We start from the raw sequence: 22,919 nt of genomic DNA, 5'->3' as shown, positions 1-22,919 counted from the left end.
GTTATTTTGCATGCTCAAGAGGAACTGTACATGCAGTTGAAGTTAGAGAAACAGATGAGTTAAATGTATTTGTCCATTATTTAAAATACTTTGATGTACAAAAAAGTAGTCCCATACCCACAGAAATAAAAATCAAAAGAATTCTGCAGGAGCTCGTTCACGGAGATGGTCTGCATCAGGTTCTCTTCCTCCAGCAGAGGGCCCCGGCCCTGACAGCAGCAGCAGCGGCTCCAGTCCAGCTGGTCGCAGTAATGCACCAAAAGCTGCTTCACCAACCTCCGAGAAAACCCACGAGAAAAAAACCATGCGGCATCATTCTTGAGAGACACGGATCTGAATAAATGAATCTGGTTTCGGAAGCGTTTGATGGACGTTATGCGTTTTGAATTGGGAAGATGAAGTGAGAGAATAACCAAAAACATCGTGAAAACAGGTGAGTCGATAAACGAAACGATGGCTTTCCTCCGAGTGACCTTTCTTTCTCTGTTCAGACGTAACGTTAAAAACTTTGTGAACTCATTTGATTAAGACGATAAAGCTTTCTGAGCAAATCATCATCATCATCTCTCTGTTTCTCTGTGTCTCTCTCTGTGTCTCTCAGTGAATTGGATTTGCTTGTGTTTATTCTGGTAATTTATGGCATCACCGGCTGGAAGCAGACAGAGCAGCTTTTGTTGGTGAAGTGCTACGCAGATACAGTCTATTTTAGTCAAAACAGTCGTTGTTTGAAAACATCTTTCACACACGATAGAAAAAAGAAAAACGATTATCTGTCGGTCCGAGTGAAAAACGCATTCGCTCCGGTCCGATAAATGACGCTATTTTCAGCGATAAAATAAATTAATTAATACAAAATATATATATATTTTGGTAATTTGTAAAAACAAACAAACAAACAAAAAAATACTGCTCTCTACATTCATTTTGTCATTAATCAGTGACATCAAACAACTGTTTAACAGCGAAATTAAGCACCATTGAGGAGGGTACATACAAAAAAGCTGTAAAAACTGTATTTATTTGGTACATTTAAGTTATTGTGATTTAGTAAGGCCTTTCATTTTATTTTTATTTATTTGTTGGTTTTATATACGTGTATTGTTAATATGTACTTTTTATATATTTTTTTGTGCATGCCCTTGGCACTTTTGTTATGTATTTGTTGTTCAAGCATTAATAATAATAATAATAATAATAATAAATCTTTAATAAACTATAACAGTGATTTTAAATAAATTAATAAACAAACAATATTTTTGTCAGTGTTCAGCCCTAGCTACACAACTGAAATGTTTATCTTGAGTATTTTTTTTTTTCTTCTTTTTTTTAGCGTTACTTGTTACAAAATCACAAAACAGATTAAAGTAGAGAAGAGGTCACAGACTTCTGGTAAATCGTAGTTTCAATATCCTGACCGATATTACTAGTCGGCATATCTGAAAGACCTCTGTATTTTAATATTCAGACTAGTTCTTCTCTACTTGACCGAAGGTGCTTTGAAAGAAACCAGTGAAGTAAACAGAAAGGAGAGGCTAGTAGTTTAGATACATAAAAGCTTAGTGTTTGTTTCTGAAGAAGGGGTGGACAGGCTGAAGATAAAGAGACATGTTTGTGTTAAATCTCTTCACTGAGGTTTGTTTATGCTGGAATGGAGCATCAGACTGAATATAAATGGGTCCATGAGAAACAAGAAGTCTCCACGATAAAGAAAAGGACAAATCTTTCAGATTCATTGATTGTGATGCATAGAATGTTTACAATGTACTCAAGAAGGTTTTGGTGGTTAATATGAAATCAAGCAACATCATGAATATCAGGATTATTTGCTTGCACTTTTCTTAAAGAGCACGTAATCCGATTAGTTTCGCGATCTCTTCTTGTCTCGAGTATGAAAATGTACTAATACACACTTTAGGTTTTATACTGCAAACAACAACAAAAAAGCAGCCCTCTGCACTTTTTGCGTTCATAAACGCTCAAATAATAACATTATTGTTAAAAAGGTTTTACATTTTGAGTAAGCTAATCAAATGTGCTTTTAAATTCAACATACAAATACATATCTACGGGTAGTTGACAAATAAACATTGGACTGTGTCCTATGGTGTGACATGGCAAAAATGTAACAACATACAAATAACATGAGAAAAATGTATCTTCATTCTTAGTTACAAATAGCATGAGAGAGGTTTATCTTCAGTGTTAGTTTTCTTTTTCTTTTTTAAATTTTTCCGTCACACCATAGGACACATTGATACGTCTACCCCTATCTAATTATCTGAAAAACATTGCCGAAAATAGGATGCTTTTTAACTAGATTTTTAGTATTTCTTGCACTAAACATTTTGAATCTGCTTTGAATCCGCAGCAAAGGTTATTTCAGAGAAAGTGCTTGAATATTGAGAGAGAGCTCGATTTTTCTTTAATATTTCCTATATCGCCTATCCAAACATATAAAATCCCTTTCACTAGACCTGTTGAATGGAAGCACTAGAGCAGTCACTAAAGAGTTAATCCATTGGCATTCCCTGCATATCTGCCCCCTAAATACCCTCCCTCATGTTTCTCTCTTAAGTGTGTGTAATGGTTTGTTGATAAACTATTTGTGTATCATTACTTTGTCTCCTGTGAAGATAATTTGTGAGCTGCTGCACTGGGAAGCTTTTGATTTTGATTGATTTTCACAGTGGCTCTTTGTTTTCACGCATTACTGAAATAAATGGGAAGAAAAACCCTCCGGGGTGCTTTCTGCCTTATGAATTCAAGCTTCCCAATGTGTAAACGTACACTTGCGCTTACTTTTCAGAAGAGTACTTATTGGGAATGATGTAGCTATTATAAAATAATATATTTAAGTGTGAACTGAATGTAATGTTTTCAGACACTTAATTGCATGCTAACTGCAGTTAAATAAAAATGTGTCAGTTGCAATTTATATTAAATACATTTAGCTGAACTTTAGAGTGTTTTTGACCCACTTAAGTAGGACTTAACATTACACTTAAGTAGGACTTAAGTACAACTTAATGTATACTTAATGTCATTTCTATTGAAAATTGTATTTTAGTATGTTGCAATTACATGTTTGTAATTATGAAGTTGCAGGTGAGTACATTTAAATTATATTAACTTTAATGTCATGTAATACGTTTAAAATTATAAATTGTATCAACACATCGAAATAAATGACAACAGATTATTAAAAGATTTAAAATGTACTTTAAAGTAAATATTTTAATTTTACATTATTACAAAGTGCACTTTTTAAAAGTGTACTTGGGTGTGTAAAGAAACTGTTACGAAAGTGTCTCTCTTTAAGTCACTTAAGTGGCCTTTTATTTCATTAATATTATATGATCTTCAAGTACGGTTTTTAAAAAGATATTTTTAAGATGTGAAGTACACTACAAGTGCACATTCAGTACAGTTAAGTGCACTTTTTTTGCACACGGGTCTTTCACCAAACCCTTTCATTTCATCTCCATCCAATTGTTGGAGATCATGTAAAGACAACTTTTTAAGATCCAGTTGGTTTCTGATGTCATTTAAATTTTAAAGTACCTGGTCACTGTTTTCCAAGTTATGTTTCCTCATGATTCAGACGTGCTAGGCATGTTATGGGTATTAATGAAGTATAGTTGCTATTAGAGACTATATTTGTTTGCTATTAAATAGGTCAGAGTTTTTATGAAGGATTTGGTGGTGTATTAGTCACGTTGCGCTTTGCATTGTTTCCTTAGTTACAGGTTACACCACAGCACTCAAACAAACCCTGTGCTGTAATAGTACTGACTAAATCACTTCATATAGAAATAATGCTGTGTATAATAATGTATACAATTAAAATGTAGAGTCTTCAAACAGCTGGTGTAAACTACAGTACCAGAAGTATAGTGCATTAGATAATTTTGTAGGTAAAACCAAGAGAAATGTAAGTGCAATGTAAATTTAAAGAAACTAGGAGTAAACTGAGGATAAAGAAGGGGTTAAACAATTTTTCTTTTTCTCAAGAAGCAATCTTGACCCTTTGAAAAACTTTAGCGTACTTTTAAAAAGCATACTTACTGCAGAATTGTTAAAACGATATACTTACATTCAGTTCACAATTAGTACTTGTTTACAGACGAATGTTTACAGACACTTTATTATTGCATGTTAATTGCAATTAAACACAAATATATTATAATTTAAGCTGAACTTTAAAGTGCCTTTTACCCACTTAAGTAGGACTTAAGTACATCTTGATTTGTAATTTCATTATTTGTCAATTTGATTACACTGCCAAAAGTGCTGAAAAGCATTTATGCTAAACTTAAAAAAAAAAATTTTTTAAAGTAATTTCAGTTGAAACTTTAACTACACATTTGTAATGAATTTGCAATTTAGTACATTTAAAATATGACACATAAGATGTAATATAGACCTTTTTCACATTTCTGGGTTTTTCAGCAGCGGAAGTCGTCATAGTTGGAAGTGTTTTCACAACTTTAAAAAAAAAAATGAGAGAGACTGGTATCGGCAATCAGAAGAGAGAGTGATCTCAAATTTACCATCCCTCCCATAGACGTTGCATTAGAAACACCCTCGCATTAGCGTTAACTAGTTTTTTGTAATTTGATACAAAGATGATACAATACAATGTACACACATTTAAAAAAATTAAAAACTCAAGGATTTATGATGCTGATGACCATTGAAATGTGTCATCACAGTCTTGTGAAAAGGGTTCATTGAATAAGACTACAGTTAAAAAAAACTTGGGAAAAAAAGGACTTCACATGTGCTTTAGTATGTTAATCAACACTAGAATACTTAAGTGTGTTAAGAAACAGTCATGAAAGTGTCTCTCTTTGAGTCACTTAATTGGCCTTTTTTTCATTAATATATTATTTTCAAGTTTAGGTTTACACACATATATATATATATATATATAGAGAGAGAGAGAGAGTGCATACAAGTGCACTTCAGTACAATTATTACTATGAGTGTTATTACCACACATTTCTTCTTTTATAATATACATTTCTTCATGTCGCCTGCAATTGTGAACTATTTTCTGTCAATATGAAGTAGTCCATTTATCATTTACCTCTTTGTACGCATTCTCAGACAGCACAGGTAATTCAGTTGAGTTGTGTGCGTGTCAGAAACTGACCACCTGCTCTGACGAGACGAGAAAGCTCCTCCTATTCTCTCTTCCCCATTTCTCATAGAAACGCCATGTTTGTCCAATTAAATGTTTGTAATTAAAGAGTTTAGTGTGGATACGCTGTAACTAAAGCAGTCATGGATCTCTGTGGAGAGACTGCAGTGTGTCACCTAGATCTGTTCTGTATTTGGAGTAAATGAAGGTAAAGGTGTGTGTTTTTCTTGTTCTTGTTCTTTTCTGCACTTTAATGGAGCACAGTAGCTTTGAAGCAGCCAGAAGCTGTTTTTAGACCAGTGTTTGGATTGTTTCACAGATGTTTTAGGGAACTGTGACTATTTAAAGAGCCGACACTGTGGGAATCGCTCAGAGCTCTTGTGTATGGAGTGAAACCGCGGCTGTAGCTGAGGGATGTGATGTAAAGCTCGAGTTGTGTTTTAATAATTTAATGGTGTGTTTTTCGACAGCTGCCATCCGTACAAAATGAGCCCAGGAGAAGACACCCCTGCAGACCGGTACGTTTTTCATAAATTTATTTTTCTTTTTTTCTTTTTTGCCTTCAAAACACAGAATTCACCCAAACTAAAGGACTGATGTAGTTTTGTGCTGATGTAATTTTGAAAAAAGGCAGGAGGGACTGAGTTTAATTGCTCTAAAAGCACAAGTGAGTCAACCGAACACAGATCAAGCAAATAGCTGTCTGCCATTGAGTCACATTCTGCATTTTTGTTGTGAAGTTCACTTATAATGCAAGCCATAACAGTTGGTATATTTCTCTTAAAATCATGGTTATTAATTGAGATTTATTTATTTTTTTTGTATTTTGTGTGCGTGTGAACTGTGAATGTAGGGGCCTTTTGAAGTCTTGAAATTGTCTCCAGTTTACTTTTCAAAGTCAACAGTCAGGAGTCGGTTAACAAGATTAACTAAGTTAAGATTTATTAAAAATGACACATTAACCAGTCTGTAACCAGTGTTGCTATTGTTAACTGAAGCTGTTACAAGTGTTAATTTATAACTAGCTTATAGTTTTTGATAATTGAAATAAAATATAAATATTAGATGAGGAAAAAAATAAATAAATAAATGAAAGTTAGAAGTCTTGCCTTAAGTTGAAAATAAAATAAATATTAAAAAAACCTAATAACAATGACAAATGCATACAATAAAATTACTAAACTCTAAACTAAAATGAAAATTGAAAATATAAAAATAAAATGTGATTTTTGTTTTAAACTGTAACATTAAATAACTAGAGATGTACAGACAGTATATCAGTGTCATTTATTAATTTATCCTATATTTAATTGTATATACTGACCATTTATGAATGCACATTGGAGTGCGTTGATATGAATATAACCATAGAAGGTTTGTGTGTGTTTCTACATTCACTTCTAATAATAATAATGTTTTATTGTTGTAGAGTATGGACACTTAAAAGATGTTATGGTTAGATGATAGCATGGATACATAAACCGCTTCTTGGGAAAAAATAATGAAATCTGCAGACTTGAGGTCCTTGACATGAAGAGGCCGTGAGACTTCCTGTTTACTGGTATTTCCTCTTCTGTTTAGCGGCTGCTTCGTGGGGATCATATTCTTCATCCTTGGCCTGGGAACGCTGTTGCCATGGAACTTCTTCATGACGGCGTCTATGGTAACGAAATGTGGAAAACGTTCCAAATATGGGAATCAAGCACAGCGCTGGTCAAATGGGAAAAACACAATGTTCTCAGATTTGCTGGAACAGCACAGTTGTTTCCATTTTAAAGGCACTTCAAAGAAATTCCTGCACATGTAGCCCCTCAGGGACATTGATCTGGTTTCGATCTGAATTCTCCAATAAGTTCACTTCTTAGTTTGCTAGCTTGCTAACAGCCAGGATTGAACTGATTAGACTAGAGTTTTATCTTACGTTCTTGCACACACTATAAGTGTAATTTTATTACCAAATTACATTTAATTTCAATTGTTTAAATTGTTTCCAGCGTGTGTGATTGTTTTAGTTTTTTAGCAATGATAATTAGTTAGTAGAATGGTCATATTTGAGATGCATCTAGGTTAAAATCACAAAACACCACAATTGGAAATTGTACATTTATAACCTGAAATTTTCGCACCACGTCTCGTGAATTTTTATCACTCTGAAAAGCAAAATGTGCACCAGTCATTCATGTGCTTTAATGCTAAATGAAATACATCACTAAATACAAGTTTAATATTTATTCATATTTAATATTTCTCAAGGTGTGTTTTAAGTAATTTTATGAATAGAGAAATTGAGGTATATGTATGTATGTATATAGTATTTTTGTGTGTATATGAATGTATGTGTGTATATATTATATATTTTATATATATATATATATAAGTATTAATATTAACTATATATAATATAATTACATAATCAAGAAGTTTCTATCTAATGTATTGTTTTTCACAGAAGTAAATTATCAAGTTGAAATTATGAATTATTAAATTGCAGAAGCATGTTCTATAAAGCAAATGTTGTGTGTGTGTATATATAGGCCTCCCTACTTGATAGGTTCTGCATCGACCATCAATAAAAATCATTGTTGGTCGATCTTTAGTGTTGAATTTTCCAGACCATAGTGTTGCGTTTGTTTATATTACAATGTTAAAATGGCTTGTTTATTGTTTCTAATATCATATATATATATATATATATATATATATATATATATATATATATATATATTTATTTTTTACAGTATTTCAACAACAGACTCAACACGTCTGAATGGATTAATGGAACAGTAACCACCAGGAAAGAGTATTATTTCAATAACTGGATGACTCTGCTATCCCAGCTGCCTTTGCTGCTGTTCACTTTGCTCAACTCTTTTCTCTATCAGTGGTGAGAGCTGAGCACACAAACCACATGCACTTGACACACGATGCTTAGTGTAGTTATGGAATGCGTTCTGAATGTATATTGCATAATTCAGAAGGACAGCAGTTATGACCAGTCATATATACCTGATCAATTGTGTTTCAGGATCTCAGAGAAGATGAGGATAGCAGGCAGTCTGGTCTTCATCCTGCTCCTCTTCATCCTCACTGCTGTGCAGGTGAAGATCCTGATGGGGGAGGACCGGTTCTTCTCCGTCACCATGGCAACCATCTGGTTTATCAATTGTTAGTGACTAGAGAAGCCTCAACATTTAGCAACACTCATATGCATATTAGGGGTGTAACGATACACGTATTTATATTGAACCATTCGGTACGGGGCTTTCGGTTTGGTACGCATTACAAACCGAACGATTTGTTTCCTATCAGGTTACATTAGTGCGAGTGCGCATTTAGAGTGCATTCTTTCAGTGCATGATTCAGTCTATTAAAATGCATTTAGAATTATCACAAAATTCAAGATATGGGGGCTGAAAATGTATATATTTACATAATTTCATATAGTTAATATCACAGAAGGGTGCCGTTTTTTTTCTCCAAAAATCAACATGATTACAAATAAGTTTTACAACAGTTCAGTAAGCAAGAAGTTAATCAATCGTTTAAATGATTCGGTTCAATCGCAATGACTCACTTATTAACAGTGACTTGCTGCCACCTACTGGCGGTTTTAATATCACATTAAAGTATCTTTTAATGTTTTTATTAATTTCAAACATCAGTTGTCCATGTTTTATGTTTAAAATATCAAAACATTATTTATGCATTTGTAACTGCAGGTTAAAGCATTACATGTCCCTCTAAGCTGCATTAAACGGTGTGTAAATGCATCTAAATGCCATTCATATGCAGCTTCTGTGTTTCCTCTGCATTTTTTTTTGTCAATACTGACTTAATTTGCTTGGTAGCAGCCCAAATGTCTTATTGACTGATTAAATGTGAAAAAAAAAGCCCATATAAGGTAAAATCAATTTAAATGAATTTAAACTTATTGGAAAAGATTAATCTGCTACATGACAATAGGCTACATCAACGGGAATACTTCAAACCAGAGCTATTTTTGTTTTATATGCTGCTAAGACGACACCCCAGAAGATGGGTCAAGTATACTGTAGCTTCATCATTGTTCAAAGTAAAAAATTAGTTTTAATAAATAAAGAATTAGTCAAAATCAAGGACAATTCTCTGGCATTTCTTTGTTTTTGCTGTATCGAAAACATACTGAACCGTGACACCGCTGTATCGTATTGAACCGAACCGTGAATTTTGTGAACCATTACACCCCAAATGCATATATGTAGTGTATATATGTGTTCAAGAATGAATTAAATTGATCAAAAGTGACAGTAAATACATTTCAAATGTTACAAAATATTTATTTTTTAAATAAATGCTGTTCTTTTGAACTTTCTATTCATGAAAAAATCCTGAAAAATAAAATGCATCACAATTCAACAAAAATATTCAGCAGCACAACTGTTTTCAACATTGATAATAATCAGAAATGCTTCTTGAGCAGCAAATCAGTATATTAGAATGATTTCTGAAGATCATGTGACACTGAAGACTGGAGTAATGATGCTGAAAATTCAGATTTGATCACAGGAATAAATTACATTTTAGTACATATTCACATAGAAAACAGCTATTTTAAGTTATAATAATTTCACAATTTTACTGTTTACTGTATTTTTGATCAAATAAATGCAGCCTTGGGGAGCAGAATTTATCATCAAACACCTTTTTAACCTGTTTTAGAGTAAATGCATAATTACTGCCATGCATCAAAAGATTTTTCCATGTGTATCCCCCAGCCCTGTATGTGTCCCCTCTTTTCATAAAGATAAGTATTTTTTGATTGTCTCTCTGCAGCGTTCGGGGCCGTGTTACAGGGAAGTCTGTTTGGTTTGGTGGGTTTGTTGCCGCAGAAGTACAGCGCCGTCTTTATGAGCGGACAGGGACTCGCTGGGACATTTGCTGCTCTTGCAATGATCTTCGCCATCGCAAGTGAGACTCGTGTTATTTTACTATAATTGAGATACTATTTTAGTTTTTATTAATATCTTGAACAGGTTTTTGGTGTGTTTTTGTCAGTTTCATTTTGTCATTAAAAAAAATACTGTTATACTGTTACTGTTATACAAATGAGATTATGGTGGGACAAATTTTTAATTGTTCATTGTGACATTTCTTCCCTTTTGCCAATTTAACCACACTGAGATTCACTGTTGCCGAATAAACATTTACATTAAACACATTACAGGGGTAAATAAAGAACTGGGGCCGCTTGCAGACTGGTCATAACTTTTTAATTTGTGCGGCTCAGTCCAAAGATCATCTGAGCCAATTTTAGGAAGAACTGGATTAATTTTGAAGGAGGTGTAGCAAAAAAAATGAATACTGTACTTTTCAAAATGGCTGCTACTGTAATGGGTGGAGTCTTAATGTAAGCTACTGAATGTGATCAGCATGAAGAGAGGAATCAGGTGTACTGTGTTTCATTTTTCTAGAATTAGAGGTTCAGGAGTTAATACCATTTTAATGTTGAGTTTTTGAACTGCTGGTGGCGCTATAGAGTTGGTCCTAGAGCCCCAAAGTTGGTCAGATCACTATTCATGGCCATCACTACAAGTGTGCCAATTTTCATCATTTTCCCATGTTCCCTTCATAGGGCTGCCATAGACTCCCATTGGCAAAAAATAATAATAAGAAAACATACAGATACAATGGGTATGCTTTACTTGAAATACCTTAAAGTAACTACAAATGAGCATGTAAAATAAATATCTTTCCACGTGGAGCATGCCCCCGATTTGTGCAGTGTTCTCACCTTTTTTTCCCTTACCTGTTTGCATCTCTGTGCATTTCTGTATAGATCTGCTCACTGTTCGTGTGTGTGTGTGTGTGTGTGTGTTTGACAGGTGAAGCTGATAGTGAATCTGCAGCTCTGGGTTATTTCATCACTCCGTGTGTCGGGACCCTCGTCACCCTCTTCAGTTACATGCTGCTGCCAAAGCTGGTCAGTGTGTGTGTGTGTGTGTGTGTTTAGATGAAATCCTGTGCAGTTTCTTAGCTGATTCTGAGACTGATCTCTGGAGTGTGTGTGTGTGTGTGTGTGTGCGTGCAGGAGTTTGCTAGATTTTACCTGGACCGCAAAAGCGTCAAAAAACAAAAGAGTTACGAGCTTGAGACGTCTAGCCGGCTGCTGACTACAGGTGAAACTATAAACTCTCAGATATTGATGGCCATTTCACCAGTGCTTGCTAATAGATCAAAAGCAGTATAACTTTAGAAATGTAATTTCCCTTATGAAGACAACATGCATGTATATTAGCCTACTTTTAAAAAGAGTGCTTATTAAAGGAATATACTTAAGAATGAACTGAATGTAATGTTTTTGGATGCCTAATTTCATGTTAATTGCAACTAGGTGAAACTGTATTACAGATAAAATGTATATTATATATATACTATTAACTGAACTGAAGTGCATCTTTATATGTAAATTCAGAATTATTTCTGTTGTCTTTGAAATGTGGTTAAATATTGAATTTACTGACAAGCATTTCTGATGCACATTCAATGCAACTTGTTCTTCACAAGTTGAATCTTTTATGTTGTTCCTTCAGATGCAGTTGAAGACTCTAACGGCTCTGTGCTGAACGGGAATCCTAATAAAGGTGATGACATTGAAGAGGAGGGTGTGAAACAGGCCTTCATCACGCTGCCGTCAGAAAACACGGCGTCCACTCAGAAGAGCTCCGTCCTGCAGGTCTTAAAAAAGGTGCTGTTATATTTTCCCAGTCAAAGCATCAGAAACCATCACAGCCTGTGGTTTGTTCTGGACGTTATAACAGTGGCTTGTTTTCATCATTATCTATCTCTCTCTGTCTCCAGATCTGGGTTATGGCGTTCTGTGTGACGTTTGTGTTCACAGTTACTCTGTCAGTTTTTCCTGCGGTTACGGTGGATGTGAAAACTGTGTATGGAGGAAAATGGGGTACAGAACACACACATTCATTTAAAAGAATACAACTGTGAAGTTTGGTGTATGTAAGCACTGCTGAATTGGAGATAAAACTCACAGCCTTTAAAGATATTAATTGTAATTGAAATCTACAGTCGTAAAACAATGGCATGTAATAAAATAAACACTTAAATGTGTATGTTGCATGTTTTCTTCCTATTACTCTGAAAAAAAAAAAAAGACGTTATGGAAGCAAAATCTCCAAAGTAACTAGTGCATGAAAAAGCAATACTAAATGATTAACAAAGCCAGCGCACGCTCATTATTTTCAGAAGTGGTAGTGTCAGCTGCGATCTGGCAAAAAACAAAAATAGAGATAGATCAATTAAATCATTTTATGACAGATTTCTTCTTAATTTTACTTAATCGTTTTAAAACCGGATCAAAGGGTAAATGCTGCCATCTGGTGGATCTCTAAAGAATCACACACTTTCAACAAGATGTTTCACTGTAATGTGTGATGTACATCACGTTTTTGTCTCCCTCTTTCTTTCAGAACGGTACTTCATTCCTGTTGTTTGTTTTCTCATCTTTAATGTGATGGACTTTATTGGCAGATCTGTCACGTTACTATTTAAGTGGGTGAGTGAAATATTTTATCATTAATTCTTGCATTAGTGCATTTATGTTTCACCACCAAGAGAACTGCAGATTTAAAATAAATAAAAAAATCACACAAACAAGAGTTGGTACTGTCTTAGAAATGTTTCTATTCCTGAGTGGAAGTTAATGGCTCTTATACAGTATATACATACAATTATCAAAACAGACTGTGAAAAAATATTTTTGGTTTACGTAAAAAGTCAATATGTATATGTGTGTATATACACGTATATTTTTGTATATGTAGTTTATTTTTTTAAAGACATTAATACTTTTATTCAGCAAGGATGCATTACATTGATTAAAAGTGACAGTAAAGACATAGTTACAAAAGATTTATAATAAATTCTTTTGAACTTTCTAATCAAATAATCCTCAAAAATGTCTGAAGAATATGTATATTTCTGTAAAAAAAATTTAAAATCTCTTGAATATTACATTTCGGTGATTTAATGAAAGAAAAAGATGATAAACAGGCATTCATGACATTTTTCCACAGCCTATGAGAAAATGTTTCCTTTTTTTGTTTTTATATTGTGTTAAAACTTCCAGCTTGGTGGGGCTTTCATACAGTATGTAATAATTTCTTCTGTGTATTGTCTCCCCTGCAGCCCTCTAAAGAGAGTCGTTTGTTTCCGGTGTTGGTCGTTTGTCGAGTGATCTTCATTCCGCTGCTTATGATGTGTAACGTGCAGGACAGAAACTACATGCCTGTGCTCTTCTCGAACGACATCATGTTTGCTGCTGTCATGGTGTTTTTCTCTGTGTCCAGTGGATACTGTGTGTGTCTGTCCATGACGTACGCGCCACAGTGAGTACAAGCACATTGTGTACAAATGGACTCATCAAGGCTGCATTTATTTGATTAAAATAAATAGAGTAAAAATAGTAATATTGTGAAATATTAATGCAATATAAAATAACTTTTTTCTAATGTAATATGTTTTAAAATGTAATTTATTTCTGTGGTCAAAGCTGAATTGTCAGCATTATTACTCCAGTCTTCAGCGTCACATGATCACCAAGTTTGGAGAAATGTAGCATTGCATCACTTGCTCAGCAATGGAGTGAATGGGTGCCGTCAGAATGAGAGTCCAAACAGCTGAGAAAGAATCTAAATCAAAATCCACACACACACATTTGTAGGGATGCACGATATTATCGGACTGATATCGGAATCAGCCGATAATGGCTTTATATATGTAAATATCGTTATTGGCCCAATATGAAAAATTATGCCGATATGTCTTGCCAATAAGAGTAATACATTAACTCACATGTGCTCAGGGTGTGCTAGCGATTAGATCACGTCAGCATTGTGGCTCATTCTTGAAGCAAAGTTTTGCCTGAATGGTGTTTGGATTCACTGTTTTGGATCGCTGCATTTAAACTGAGAATGCACGTAAAGAATGACACGTTCAGTGTGTGATCGAGTAAACGGTAATAGCACGTGCAGCGGCAGCCTCCCCCGGGTCCTAATTCCCGCTCAGTAAGGAGTATTTATTCCATAGGGGGCGCTGTTGGCCTACTTCTAATAAAATGAAAGCAAAATACACAATATTTTGACTGTTTCTGATTAAATAAAGCAGTAATTGATTCCATAAAATCATGAGTATGTTTTGATTTAAAGGTCAGAAGCTATAGCTTACATTTAAAAAAAAAAAAAAAAAAATCACAAACATGACACTTAAATTTTAAATAATTTTATATATACTGATGTTTTCATTAATGTGTAATGTTAATTTTTTTTAAACCAATTATGAGCTCTAAAATATTTTCAGAATGTTTATAACTCTTTTGCTTTAGACTGTTAACAAATGTATATGAAATAAAATGTTAAGGTTACCACTGCATCTTTCTGAAAAAAAAAAAAAGAAAATGCAGTGATTAATAAAGTTTATTTATAGTTATTTTCAAATAAATGTACTGTCATTATAAAATAACTTTATTATTGTTTATTTAATTCTAACAAATAAGTTCTTGTTAAACTAACCAAAATAATTATATATCGGCATCGCCTATTGGCCAAAATGAGTTAAATTATCGGATATCGGCAAAAATCCAGTATCGTGCATCCCTAATATTTGTTTAGAGCTGTTTTGGCTTGTAAACAGTGCTTGATCTGTGCAGATTTCTCTCCTGATTCAGACCAGACCACTTTTTCACTGGAGGAAGCGTTATTATGGATTATGGACTTATATTTTAGCCAGAGGCAACCGTTCGAAGTTAAAAATGTCTAAATGATGGATTTGTTTCTTACAAACAGCTTTTGTCTGAAGATGTTAATTGATGGACTGTAGTGGTGTGGATTATTGTGATGTTTTTATCAGCTGTTTGGACTCTCATTCTGACGGCACCCATTCACTGCAGAGCATCCACTGCTGAGACACTGATGCAATGCTACATTTCTCCAAATCTGATGAAGAAACAAACTCCTCTACATCTTGGCTGATCTGAGGGTGAGGACATCATAATGTTTTTTTCCTCTCTTTCCAGGCTTGTGGAGCCTAAAGATGGCGAGATGGCCGGCGCGTTGATGACGTTTTTTCTGGCTCTGGGTTTGTCGTTGGGAGCAGCGTTCTCATTTCCTCTGCGTTTTCTGGTCTGACACTCACGATCTCGCTCTCACTCCCGAATCCTCGGCTCTCAGGGTGTCTGCAGTAGGGCCGCGATAATAAATCGTTGCATAGCGATTCAGAGACTTTATGAACGAATCGCGATTCTCTCTGGCAGCCATGTCACCCTGCAGCCCAAGACTGGTTACTCACTGAAGCTAAGCAGGGCTGAGACTGGTCAGTACCTGGATGGGAGACCTCCTAGGAAAACTAGGTTGCTGATGGAAGAGGTGTTAGTGAGACCAGCAGGGGGTGCTCACCCTGCGGTCTGTGTGGGTCCTAACGCCCCAGTATAGTGATGGGGAAACTATACTGTAAAAAGCACCGTCTTTCGGATGAGATGTTAAACCGAGGTCCTGACTCTCTGTGGTCATTAAAAATCCCATGACACTCATCGAAAGAGTGGGGTGTAACCCGGTGTCCTGGCCAAATTCCTCCACTGGCCCTTGTCAATCATGGCCTCCTAATAATCCCCATCCACTTGATTGGCTCTATCTCTCTCCTCTCCACCTGTAGCTGGTGTGTGGTGAGCGCACTGGCGCCGTTGTCCTGTGGCTGCCGTCGCATCATCCAAGTGGATGCTGCACACTGGTGGTGGTTGAGGAGACCCCCACATGATTGTAAAGCGCTTTGGGTGTATAGCAATACACAATAAAAGCGCTATATAAATGCTTCATTCCTTCCTTCCTAAGCAGGGTTGAGCTGGTCAGTACCTGGATGGGAGACCTCCTAAAAACTAGGTTGCTGCTGGAAGAGGTGTGAGTGAGACCAGCAGGGGTGCTCACCTAGCGCCCAGTATAGTGATGGGGACACTATACTGTCAAAAAGCACCGTCTTCGGATGAGATGTTAAACCGAGGTCCTGACTCTCTGTGGTCATTAAAAATCCCATGACACTCATCGTAAGAGTGGGGTGTAACCCGGTGTCCTGGCCAAATTCCTCCACTGGCCCTTGTCAATCATGGCCTCCTAATAATCCCCATCCACTTGATTGGCTCTATCTCTCTCTCCTCTCCACCTGTAGCTGGTGTGTGGTGAGCGCACTGGCGCCGTTGTCCTGTGGCTGCCGTCGCATCATCCAAGTGGATGCTGCACACTGGTGGTGGTTGAGGAGAGACCCCCCCACATGATTGTAAAGCGCTTTGGGTGTATAGCAATACACAATAAAAGCGCTATATAAATGCTTCATTCCTTCCTTCCTAAGCAGGGTTGAGCTGGTCAGTACCTAGATAGGAGACCTCCTAAAAAACTAGGTTGCTGCTGGAAGAGGTGTGAGTGAGACCAGCAGGGGGTGCTCACCTAGCGCCCCAGTATAGTGATGGGGACACTATACTGTAAAAAGCACCGTCCCTCGGATGAGACGTTAAACTTAGGTCCTGACTCTCTGTGGTCATTAAAAATCCCAGGATGTCTTTCGAAAAGAGTAATAGAGGTGTGACCTCTGCATCCTGGCCAAATCCTCCCATTGGCCTCTGACCATCATGGCCTCCTAACAATCCCCATACACTGATTGGCTTCATCACTCTCTCTCCTCTCCACCTGTAGCTGGTGTGTGGTGGGTGTTCTGGCACACTATGGCTGCCGTCGCATCATCCAGGTGGATGCTGCACACTCGTGGTGGATGAGACCCCCTCACAATGTAAAGCGCTTTGAGTGCCTAGAAAAGCGCTATATAAATGTAAGGAATTATTATAATTATTATTATTATTGGATTCGATTCTGAGCTTAGTTTTTAAAATCAGATGCCACCCTACGCTAGTTTTTAACCGCACACTCAAATGCTCACGAAGAAGAGCGCTTGTGTGTTTGGCCGAGTCGTGTAAGTGGTTAAATGTACTTGCACCTCGGCTTTTATGACGCGTGATTAATGTGAACTCAGCCCACTGTGAACACTCTCGTGATTCGCTTCAACCTTTTCAAACTGTATGAATGATTATTTTAGGCTCAAGTGTGTGTAAGAAACAGGAAGCAAGCAGAGAGCTCCGAATCGACGAGAGAGAATCGCGATGCATTTTTAAAATCTCAGTCGATGTAGAATCATTACTTGTTTCGCGATGCATCAATTTATTTCCCCAGCCCTGGTCTGCAGTCATGCTTGTGTCAGTCTGTCGTCACAAATCAAATTCAATCATTCCATTGCTTATCCGGCAGCTTAAAAACGTGTACAGAATCGGCACGCTGGACTAAAGGGAGAAATTAATCAAACCAGCTGTACAGTCAGTTTAAAGGGAAGGACATTTTTATATTATAACTCCAGTGATAACTGTAGTTTTCATCACTGCCATAGTTACAAGTAGGGCTATATAGTTGGTCATCTAGTTTTTTTTTTTATTTATTTATTTTTTTTTTGCAGGGCTGGACATAATTTTAAGTCTGTTGCATAAAAAATAGATTGGTCTTATTTAAATCCAAAAAATAAGACTCTTAATATAAATAAATATATATAATAGAAGATAAGGTGTGTTTTAATAATATATGCTATGTTAATTTTATAGAAAACAGATCCTTTATGTTATTGGCCAGCCCTACTAGTCACTAGTATTATTATCGATACGAGTTCATCGTCAGAACAACAGATTATGGGATGATTTTTTTTTAAATGCTGTTTAAGGGGAAACAATTGCATTCAGGGAATTTGTAAGTTTTGAAAGGGACACTTATTATTTACATTTTTATAATAATGTAATATTTACTACATTTTCTATATATAGAGAGAGACCATGATCTCATTAAAACCTGCAAATACAGTTGCATAAAATACAGCATCTCTGATTCTGCATTATTTCTAGGTCAGTAATCGCGTAAGCAAAAAAAAAAAAAAAAGTTTGACTGCTTTGTACAAAAGGTCAAATTTTCGTACATAAAAGCACACAACATGCTCTTTGCCCAAGTCATGCTGGGATAACATGGATCATCAGGTTTTATGTTTCCTCATCTTTTCAAATTATGCTGATAATGGGAAAAAAATAAATGTGTAAGTGCACGTTTTGGCATTTTAATACTAGTAATCGCAGCTGTATGGACTTTGTGCTGCAATGCATGTAAGATGTTTAAACATGCATAGACAGGTATTGAAGACGGACATCTGAAAATGAATGCATTATTTTTAGGATCCCACAGGTGAGACATAACGTAAAAGCATTACAGATTGTTCTCCTTTTGTTTTTGACAACAGTGAATTTAATCTGGACTCTTAGACCAGTTTTCAAACAGCTTCAGTGAAAATTAAAAAAAAAAAAAAAATATTTTACACAATTTGACATTATTTCCAATATGTTCTGTTTCGTAAAGACTGGTTGGAAATTAAATGAATCATGATAATTTCATTCTGTTGAAGGAATTAACTAATAGTGCGCAGACAATATGCTTTTTTAATACATAATACAAACAAAAAGATATTCTCCAGATGTTTTAATTGCATAGATTTTTCCCCACTGTTTAATAACAGACAGGTATGTTCTTCTGTAAGTGAAGATGCTGTAATGTTCAGTTCAGAGCTTGCCATATTCTGTGGAAACTGCCTTAAACTGACCTGACCTTTCATTTCACTCTCATGTACAGTATATGGAATATGTTAATGCATGTTATGCTGGCGTGTACAGAGTGCCATATGAATGTGTTTTTATAGAACCAGGAATTTTTAGAAAATGCTGATTTTGTAGTGGTTTCAGTGTTGTTACATAGAGTCGGCCATTCTACATGTTAATTTCTCCAAAAACACAAGATTCATTTACAGTCATGCGTTTGACAGAAGCAACTCCATCGTACAATCGTAATGTCTCGACAACTACAATCAAACCACATTTAAACTGTCACCACAGACAAGCGAGATCGCTTTCGTTCTGCTGGCTGTGTTCTGGGATTGTTTTGGACTATTGGAGAATTAACAGATTTAGAAGAACATGTTCTTGATGATGACTGAAGTGGGTTTTTGTTGTTGTTGTTTTTTACATTCGTTGAATGAATACATGTATGTATTCATTCAACTGTGCAAGTTGCTTTTTATTTGAAAAAAAAAAAAAATTCAAAAAAATTGTGGAGCAAATTTAAATGTTAAATAAAAAGGGATGAATTTTGGTGCTGAAGGTCACTTTTATTTGTGTTTGTAGTGAAATCCAATACTGTATCAGAGGAAAATGTCAATATAACAAAATATATCACAGTAGTTTGTTCTACATCCAGCAGCAAACGTCTCAGATGAAGGCAAAACTTCAGAAATGTCATTAAATGCACTGATGCTTGTTTTTCTTTTCAAAGAAATCATTAATATCAGCACATTGCTCACACACACACACACACAGTTTCTACAATATCAAACAGTCAGCTCTGTCTATAAAATGTTTTCTTTTTTTTTTTTAAGAAGCGAAGGTGGTTTCTCAAATATTTTGAGTTTATAATCAGGATAAATTGTTTTGATGATTAAAATCCTATAAGAGTGTGTGCGTGTACACATTCAGGACTGTCAACCCCGGCAGTATATTTTTTGCAGTGTGAAACTAGCAGTATTGCTTACCATGCTTTCATATTTTTTTTTTACAATTAAAAAAAACACAATTCTGACAGTGGTGTGTAATATCAAACATATTGAGGTCCTTTGATCATAAGAAGCTCTGTATTTTTATTTTTATTCATGCTATTAGACTTTTTCAAATACTAAACTGTGCCACTGCTGCTTAAAAATATATCATTCTATTCAGTACGTTTTTTCCCCACATAAATTGAGCTTATTATTGACTAATTGCACAAAATTTCATTGACTTATTTTCCCAACACAGATGCAAACAGAGTTTTTAAGCCTCCTGTTGTGTTGTGGGTCAATTTCACATTTGATTCTTGTTGAAATTTGGTAAATATTTCTCATTTAGGGTCATGAATGTGCATGCAAAGTTTCAATGCACAGATGTGTTTTGAAAAGGCTGAAAATGTGGTCAAAAGTGTCAAAGGACCCCCCACCACCATTGACCATCACTGGTTTCCATGCAGTTTGCCAAAAATCAACCCTTTGAAAACCAGCAAAGAGTCCGGTAAAGACCTTGGGCCTCATTTATAAAATGTTGAACAGAAACCATCGTAAAATTGATCTTATGATCATCTCTCAAATATGTATACGTGTGATTCATAGAATGAACATACGCACAGAAAACGCCTCTTTCAGACGTGAAATTTATGAATCGCAAATGAATGGTTTCAGCTCTCTGCTCTCAAATATGAGCATTGGCATGGATTTAAGCATACTCTAAGATCAAATCTGAGTGTACGCACGCTTTATAAATGAAGCCCCAGAAAACCTTTGTTATAGCGTGTCAAACACTAAAGTAAAAAATGCATGAAAACGTATGAAAGTTACAATTCAGAGTTTAGTCGAAATTTAAGATTTGTTTTCTGAATTGTCCAAGGAAAATTCACTTTTCCTTTATTGAGTTTGTCAAAAAACAACAAATAATAACAAAAAGGCAGAGGGAGTACAAATAGCAATAATTAATGCACTAAATACAACTAATGTTTACTATTTATACTTGAAATTATTTGTAGTGTGCAAGCAGTCAAGACAAAATATATATATTTTAGCTCATTTCGAACATAAAAACACACTAGAAATAGAATTATTACATTAGTCTCTGATGCTAAAATAGAGGTTTTCTGTTTTGACATGAATTTTCAGTGTTTAACAGTGTTGATTTTTGGCAAATTGCATGGAAACCAATAGGGTCAATTTACAACAAAGTTGTACACCCAGTTTTTTTAACCCAACAGGAAAGAGATATTTGTGCATTTTCTATTTATCATATGATGAAAAAATATGTCATAACCAGATGTGCCATGTAGCCATGAGCATTAAGTATTTTAAAGCACAAATGCATGTGTGTGGAGTTTCTACAGTCTCAGTGTAGTATGGCAGATTGTAGTAGTCTGCTGGTTTCTTCACAAACTAGCAGTACACAGTTATATCATTCGGAGTGTGTCATCCAGTGTTTAAACAACTACAGGACCTGTGTGTGTTCATGACAGCACAGTGAGTGTGACGGTTCCTTTGGTTTTCTTCAGAATACAGACGGCCTCCTCATGAGTGACTCCCTCCAAACTCTGGCCGTTAACGGCGATGATTTGATCCCCACGCTTGAGACGCCCGTCCTCTGCCGCGGCCCCCTGAACACACACACACACACACACACACATCAGATAATAACGCATCTGTCTGTACTGTGGCATACAAGCTTGCTGTGCGCAAGCGTTACCTTGCTGAAGACGGTTTTGACGTAGATGGGGAGGTCACCGTGAGGACTGCCGAATCCACCCACGATACTGAAGCCCAGTCCGTCAGGCCCTCGCTCCAAACTAATGCTCTTACACTGCGGAGGACTGGACAAAAGATAGATAAAAACAATGACACTAGACGGTTTTGAATCAGCTTTTTTAATTGCATTATTTTATATTCATGAAACCGAGTCATGATTAGAAGAGAAAAGTGTCCAAAATGCACTTTTTGACAAGTGGGTCAATAAGGAAAATTGCCTGGCCATATATATTTCTTACCTGATATGCAATTAATGAATTGTGGTCAAAATGAATTGATTAATTAATTCATATGTGATTGTTTAGCAGTACATTTTTATATTTGTGATAAAACAACACGGGTAACAATATTTTATTATATTCTGAAAAAGTTTGGTTGCAATTATTTTTGTTAATGAGAGTGTAACCAGTTATTGACTCTATTCTCACACAATGATATTTGGTATTGTAAAGCCTTAATTAATAGATTAAAGTAAAAACACTGTATGAGTCCAGAATTCATGGAGTTCTGGATAAAAAAAAATAAATAAAAAAAATCATTAAATAAAATAAATAATGTATCATTATTTATATATCTGGAAACAACTGCCAAATTAAAATGAAACATTGTCAGGAATAAATAATCAGCAGGCAAACATTGATGCATAATAAATTGAGAGAAAAAAATGATTTATAATGACACTATTGTCTTTTAGAGCTGCTTTACAGGAGAATCTGAACCGACTCCATAGTTGAGTTTCTATATTTGATTGTTATTTTCCTGTGAAGCTGCTTTGACACGATCTGTATTGTATAAAGCGCTGTGGAAATCAAGGTGACTTGAATACAGAAAGGAACTCATTACTGAACTCAGTATAAAGCAAGCATTATTCCGTTGACTCACTAAAGCCAGCTAGTCACATTTGGCACGGGTTAAGTGTTAATTTATGACGGTTGAAGAGAGTTTTGAGTACAAACCCCAGGTCATCGTGGAAAATGCTGCTTGCTGTGAGTCCTGCTGTCTGCTCTGCTGACGGTCCAGTTACTGTTGTATCGCCAGCAACAACCTACACACACACACACACACACACACGTCATATCTGCACTAAACCGTAACACATCGCATGAGTTCAGAATGTGTCTGCAATCAGTCTGGACATTGTGAGAGAAAATGCATTGCACAATGAATGTACACATACAGTATGTGTGCACTTCTGTTTACACTGTTTTATGTCCCTTGTGAAAAAAGAAGCGCACTTAATTGTACAGAATGTGCACATGTAGTGCACTTCAAATCTTATTTAATATTCAGGTTACAC

The 22,919-nt window shown here is 35.6% G+C and overlaps 2 protein-coding genes across 2 annotated transcripts in view; one reads left to right on the top strand and one right to left on the bottom strand.

Moving 5' to 3' along the window:
- Nucleotides 1–226: 226 nt before the first annotated feature.
- Nucleotides 227–15,719, top strand: LOC131544927 (equilibrative nucleoside transporter 2). The gene is made up of 13 exons (XM_058783462.1): nt 227–433; nt 5,614–5,661; nt 6,725–6,806; nt 7,882–8,027; nt 8,169–8,308; nt 9,956–10,090; nt 11,005–11,102; nt 11,211–11,298; nt 11,713–11,867; nt 11,981–12,083; nt 12,607–12,692; nt 13,325–13,524; nt 15,210–15,719. The coding sequence occupies exons 2-13, from the start codon at nt 5,630–5,632 to the stop codon at nt 15,319–15,321; spliced, it is 1,377 nt and encodes a 458-aa protein (XP_058639445.1). The 5' UTR covers nt 227–433; nt 5,614–5,629; the 3' UTR covers nt 15,322–15,719.
- A 4,126-nt stretch (nt 15,720–19,845) lies between these two features.
- LOC131543702 (multiple PDZ domain protein) overlaps nt 19,846–22,919 on the bottom strand; it is a 93,927-nt gene continuing 90,853 nt past the window's right edge. The window contains 3 exon segments of the mRNA XM_058781381.1: nt 19,846–21,474; nt 21,564–21,687; nt 22,579–22,667. Coding sequence (XP_058637364.1) covers nt 21,328–21,474; nt 21,564–21,687; nt 22,579–22,667 — 360 coding nt within the window. The 3' untranslated portion in view covers nt 19,846–21,327.

The sequence above is a fragment of the Onychostoma macrolepis genome, chromosome 07, assembly GCF_012432095.1.
Source record: "Onychostoma macrolepis isolate SWU-2019 chromosome 07, ASM1243209v1, whole genome shotgun sequence".
NCBI classification, from domain to species: Eukaryota; Metazoa; Chordata; class Actinopteri; order Cypriniformes; family Cyprinidae; genus Onychostoma; species Onychostoma macrolepis.
This window is presented reverse-complemented; position numbering and strand designations above follow the sequence as displayed.